The 6,529-nt window shown below is 33.1% G+C and overlaps 1 protein-coding gene across 1 annotated transcript in view; it reads right to left on the bottom strand.

Moving 5' to 3' along the window:
• Positions 1-6,529, bottom strand: part of LOC105299339 (UPF0061 protein Bcep18194_A5209-like) — a gene marked incomplete at its 5' end in the record, with an annotated part of 31,735 nt that overhangs the window by 4,354 nt on the left and 20,852 nt on the right. The window contains 2 exons of the mRNA XM_011371023.2: positions 3,746-3,789; positions 4,559-4,638. Coding sequence (XP_011369325.1) covers positions 3,746-3,789; positions 4,559-4,638 — 124 coding nt within the window. The remainder of the gene's footprint in view (positions 1-3,745; positions 3,790-4,558; positions 4,639-6,529) is intronic.

Here is a 6,529-nt window from a genome sequence, read left to right as displayed (position 1 = left end):
GAAGGCTCAAATGAGAAGAAATGATCAGCATCAGTGAATTTTGATTGTTCATAAAGAATGAACCATATTTATTACCTTATGGTACAGAAAAAACTTGTTTGAGCGTTATGAGTAATATTATGTTTTGTTTTTCTTTTCAGTGTTTCATCATTAATTTGTCTTTTTCACTATGTTCAGTCAGTGAAGCATTTAATAAAGCATGGAGAGAGTCCTGAATTCATCTGAATTAGGCCCTGGAGTCTAAGTGGAGGGAGGAAAGATGCTTTTAACATCTTCGCACACAGAGTAAGGTCTTAGGAGGACCCTTAATCTAACACTGCCAAGAGCAAACAGGAAAGGTAACCTGCAGGCGAAACTCTTTATAAACTTATATTTTTGGTAGTAACCATGCATTTTTTCATACTAAAAAATATTGTAACAATGGCGCATTTAGAAAAATTCCAGAAACTATATCTTTATTTGAGATGAGACTTTTTAAAAATAATTTATGAACTGGGTGGCATAAGAGAAATTCTAGAGGCCTCAGAAATCACCATTTTGTAAATCTTAAGAGCAGTTTTCTGAGTTACTTGAATGGAGGGAACATACATTTTAACTTGATTTTAAAGATCTGACATGACATAAGAGATAATCTAAAACTATAAGTGTCCTGTGACTCAGTTAATTCTAGTTCTCTAAAAATATAGTCTATAGAAACAAATTTAAACATAAAAGGGAATTATTTATATTAAGGAAAACTAGAAACAGCTTAATAATAGAGGAATGGTTAAGTAAAACTTTATATATCCTTCCAAAGAAGTATTATGCAGCCATTAAGAATGTTACTTTATAAAGAATGAACTAGTAAAAAAAAATGCTTAATTTATTTTTAATGAAAAAAAAAGATCTAAAATTATACTATAGTATGATCACAACTACACTTTCTCTGCTAACCTATACACACAGAAAAAGAGAGACTAGAGTAAATGTATCAAAAAGTAAATAGTAATTGTGTTTGGGAATGTGGGTGATCTTTTTTATTCTTTCTACAAGTTTGCATTTTGTAAATTTTAAAGAATTCATACAGAAATCTTTTAAACTAAAACTCATGTACACAAAAAATATATTCAATATTTAAACAAAAAGGAAACTAACATGCAAGTAAAACTATGAAAGAGGGAAAATCAGAAAATTATAGATCTGTTTATAAGATTCTTTGTGGTATTATCTAATTCGGCACATTTTTACCTGGTTTAGAACTTTCTGTTTGTGGGTTATTTCTTTTGGCATTAAAATTTTAAGCAGTGGGGCAAGGAGGATCATGTCCAAACAATATAATTTGATAATCAGTGATTTCCTAGAACATAGGCTACTTAAGGGTAGGTATCTAATTCATCTTTGTAGTTTCAGCTTTAAACAATGTGACCGCAAAAAACATGGCACATAATAGGGCACTTAATATATGTTTGTTGAATAAGTAAATTTAGTGCTGGAAAAAGAGACTTAAGACCATGTCTTACTGAGTACGTCGTAATCGTAAATAAAGCATGCCAATGCTACCATCCAATTGGAAAATATTAATGCATCAGAAATACAGCAGACTCAAATTATTAGGCTCAACTAATCTTGTAGAGTTATTTGGACACCTAAAATAACAAATATTGAGAATTTAAAAATATATACATTTCTAAGACCTTTACTCATTTTTTCTGTTCCCATTCCTTTAAAATTGAAGCATTTCCAAAAAATGGTTAATAGCAAATCTTCTCCTAGTCTACTATTGAGTTTTAAAATGTTTCGAAATGACATATAATGGCAATATATTTTTGGCTGCTTTGTTTCTAAAAAACATTATATTCATGCCAGTCTTCCCAATATCCCTATGATAAGGACATTTAAGGTACTCTATAATAATAATACAGTAGTTGATACTTATTGAGTACTTTTCATGTGCCAACCATGATAATGAATTTGTGCAACAACCCATGATGTAAATGTATTTTATGAATGAGGAACCAAAAGAGAGGTCAAGTGAATAGAAGCATTTTAAAACTGATTGTCATGATGATTGCGCAATTTTTTAATTGCATAAAAAAAAAATCTCTGTACACTTAAAATGGGTAAATTTTATGGAATATAAATTATACCTCAATAAAGCTGTTTAAAAATATATATATACCAGAAAGAGAAAAAGAGGGATGGGGTGGGGTCGGGGGAGGGAGTCAAGTAACATGCTTAATAACATCTAGGAAATAAATGGCAGAAAGCAGAACTCAAACTCAGGTGGTCCGACTCCGGAGCCTCGGCTGCACTACCCAGAATAAACATGAACTCAGGTCCGGAGCAGCCAGAGACAAAGACTCCTCAGGGGAAGTGAAGACGCAGACGTCACCACACTGCATGCTGCTTCTCAGACGTTTATTTCTTTATGCTCGTATCATTCTTTAATTCCATATCCCTGGTACATATTGTTACGTAAATGTACGCGATCAATTTTTTTTATTTTTTTGCATTTTCATATCAACTAAATATATAATAATAATATATGGAAGTATATGTTTAAAGAAAATAAATGAGCTATCATTATGAACTTTAATTATGCCATTGCTCTTTGTGGAAACTTATTTTCTTCCCTTCCTTGAGAGCAAATTGTTTAGTATTTATTATTTCTCTAAAATAACTCAGAGTTGCAGTCTTGAGTTCACTAAATTTATTTTACCATCTCAACCGTCCTGTCATAACCAAACAAGTCCAAATACTGAAAGCTGCCACCACATTTTCTTCTTTCAATTTCTTCTTTTTCTTAACTGCTGAGGTTGTCCATATTCTGAGCTGGGCTATAAATTCCATATGACCGCCCAAATGGACATACGTGGCTGTCAACTAAATCCATGCTGAGCCTCAAAGAGATTACTCACTTCTCCATAAAAACTAAGCTTGTTTTTTATTTCTACAATAATGTCCTGAGTTCAGGAAGCAAGCTCATTTTATAACCTAGCATGGAATGTTAGCATCGTCCTTATTTCATCGACGTGAATTAGCCACCATGATGACACATGCCAGCTCTCCATACAAGTGCTAGGGCAAGAACACTCAAGACATAGGTCCGTCTTAATTTCTTTGATCTTGTTAGAAGCCACATGGCAAAAAGAACTAACTTCCATTTTTTTTCCTTCCCCAAGCCAAGTGACACACAGTAAACTGAAATCAATATATAAAAATGATTTATTTTTATATCTATTATTTATTGGTATATTATGGCCCAGGTGCTAAAACAAGATACCTTACATATATTACTGGTCATCATTACAACATCCCTGTAAAACACCCCCACTTAAAAGTTTTAAGGAAGGCAAAGGGAAAGTTCTAAGGGCTTTTAGCCTTAAAACTTGGAGGGTTAAATATCTTTCAGATCAGACAGCTAAAAAGTGGCAAGATGAAATGCATCTGCCAGATTCCAAAACTCACGTTCTGTCCACCATAACCAAAGCCCCTTCCTTGTCTTGCCACCATCTTTTAAGACTATTTTATTTTAACATCGGGATGCAAACTCGTTTAAGGCAGAGCTATCACACTCTAGGTGAAAAGTCATCTGCAGAAATCAGAAAAGATCATACATGATGCTGCGACTCAACTAAAATACGCTCATCTAGAATTATTCTAGTTAAAAAAAAAAAGCCCAGTTCCCTCAAGTAATTACTTCCACGTAAAAAATGTTGCTTTTATGTGATCATTTAAAGTTGAAGAAATCAAAAAGATTACTTACTTGTCATTCTTTTTCTTCTTTCAGAATCTGAATCATTCATGTTACTAAAAACGAATAAAACAAAGGACAAAATCAACCACTGTCTCCCCAAATTATATATTTTTTTTCAAAAGTGTAAGAATTATTTCACAAGACAATTATTGAGAAAAAAAAAAAACATTTAACAATCATGTTCATTTAGTGTCTGAATGGAAGATAGAAAATATTGAGTTGATTAAACAATATGTAAAATATTGCCTTGTTTAGTTATTTTAGATAATATCAAACCTTTTATTTTTACTAATTTAAAAAATATTTTTTTCAGAAAAAAGTCTAAATTGACTGATACTTTTTCTTATTCCTAAACATGGTTTTCTGAAAATAATTTAACTTTTTCTTAATTACTCAGGGTCATCTTTATAAATAGCCCTCAGAGGCTATTAAACTGTGAAGGGCTATTTGTTCCCGTGGTTTTCTTGTCTCTCCCTTCAGCTGCCACTACCTATGGCTTCTTTTCCATGTTTGTTGCTTCTAATTAATTTTGAGTCATGAAACGAAGTAACTTCTTAGTGTTGTAGAAGATGTGCCAGTAAGTAGCCATTGGATGAGAGTCTGAGGTGCTTGGGGAACTTGGGGAGTTGTGTTATTGGAGTTGAGGGGAATGGGTGAGTGCTCTTTGCTTGGGTGAGGTGCTAATACAGATGCCCCGGCCAGGGCAAAGCACCCAGAAGCAAAAAGGAAATGGTGAAAAATGGAAAAGAAGAGAGCACTCTGACAACTTGACTGTGCTAAAGTAATACATAACATACTTTTTTATAAATTAGATTACCTTACCTCTTCAGTCTCAAAAGGTACTGGGACACCCAGGCAGGAAAGAGTTTGTGCTTTGAAATTGTCTCCAATGCCCAGAATTGCTAAATGAAAATACAGTAATAGACTCCTTGTTATATTAATATTTATTCAGTTAATTTTGACTCTGCGTGCATTTAAATTATGTGCTTTAATAATAATGTACAATACTCATAATTGTAATAATAATAATTGTAATAATAACATACAATTTTTTTAAAGTATACTCTTTTAAGTAGAAGTAGTATTAAGTAATAAAAATTAATAAAAATAGCCTCCTCTAGGAATGGAAGCGGGGAATGTAGTGGATGGGGACGGGAGTTTTTAACCATGTGACAGTATTTAAACAGTAAAAGTTGAGCCTAGCATGGGATTGCCTGTGTTACTGATGAAAGAACTGAGACTCAGAGAAGTTAAATCATATGCTTGAGTTTATTCAGCTACTGGATGATGACATCCAGACTCAAATTCCACAGGACTGTAATTCCAAGCCTTATGATTTAGCACAGGCTGACTTTTATTTGGAGACTGACTGGATCCAAAGACTGAGAGAAGGAGTGGTCCATCCTATGCTTTCTCCCTTGATCCCATGTCTATATTTTACTCAAGTCAGTGTGACTACAGTGGGACATGAGATGCCTGTGCCTGGGAATTAGGAGGCCCAGAAAGGGCTTACTCACTGCTCAAAGCATTTTGTAACTAAAATTCCATGACCAGAACTACAGACCAATGATCCATTATCATGAAAATGCTTTAGAAGGAGCCTCATCAGGCCTGTGTTATGAGAATCGGATCCTGCTGTTTTCTATGGACAGAAAATAAGTTAAAAGCATATAAAATTTTACTATTATCATTTTGAGCTATTGCTACAGAAGGGCTTACGCTTACATTAGAGCCCAGGGGTTAAGAGCATGGACTCTGGAGAAAGTTGCCAGTGTTCGAATCTAGCCAGACATTTACTAGCTGTGTGACCTGGTGCTAGTTATGTAACCTCAGTTTCTCTGTCAGTAAATAGAGATCACGACTGTACCCACCTCATATGTTATGGCAAAGATTATACATAAAAGATGTTTAGAATAGTGCCTAGAACCTAATAAGCACTCAATAATGTTAGCTATTATTGTTATTATATTCTTATTAATTTTTCATTATTTTGTAAAGCATTTACTATCATGCCTGTCCAAGAAGAATAAGCTCTCAATAATAGTGGGTTTCCAATAAGTACTTATTAAATAAATGCATAAATGAGGCTGAATTTTTTTTGAATTTATGAGAAGATAACATTAACTATACAGAGAATGTCATGAAAGAAAGTGAAGAAATTGAAATTGAAAAAAATAAGGCTAGGTTTTAATGTCAAAAATGATAAAAACGATAATTACAATATAAAAGACTGAGACCTTATAAATAGATCTATATTTCTAAAAATCTATAATAAGTAGGAATCTTCTGGTGATAACCATACTATTCCATAAATAATGTATTCAATGTTTTATAATTGAAATAAAAAGGTAATGCGTATTCTTAAAAGTGAATTAAACTGGCAGTTTCTTTAAAAATTAAAACACTTTAGAGACTGTTTGGCAGTTTCTTTAAAAATTAAACATAAATGTACTAAATAACCCAGCAATTCCACTTCTTTTTCACACAAAAACCGGTACATGAATGTTCACAGCAGTACTTATTCACAATAGCCAAAAAAGTAGAAACTACCCAAATGTCCATCAACTAGTAAATGAATCAGCAAAACGTGGTATCCACAAAGTGGAGAACTACTCGGAAATATAGAGGAAAGAACTACTGATACAGGTTACATCGTGGGTGAGCAATATGTTAAGTGAAGAAGCCTGACGCAAAAGACCATATAGCATATGATTTCGTTTACAGAAAATGTCTAGAAAGTGAAAACCTTGAGAAACAGAAAATAAATTAGTAGTAGTTTAGGGCTGGAGTGGA

This window comes from Pteropus vampyrus, unplaced genomic scaffold (assembly GCF_000151845.1).
Source record: "Pteropus vampyrus isolate Shadow unplaced genomic scaffold, Pvam_2.0 Scaffold180, whole genome shotgun sequence".
Taxonomy (NCBI): Eukaryota; Metazoa; Chordata; class Mammalia; order Chiroptera; family Pteropodidae; genus Pteropus; species Pteropus vampyrus.
The sequence above is the reverse complement of the archived record's forward strand: the minus strand, read 5'-3'. Positions and strand labels throughout refer to the sequence as shown.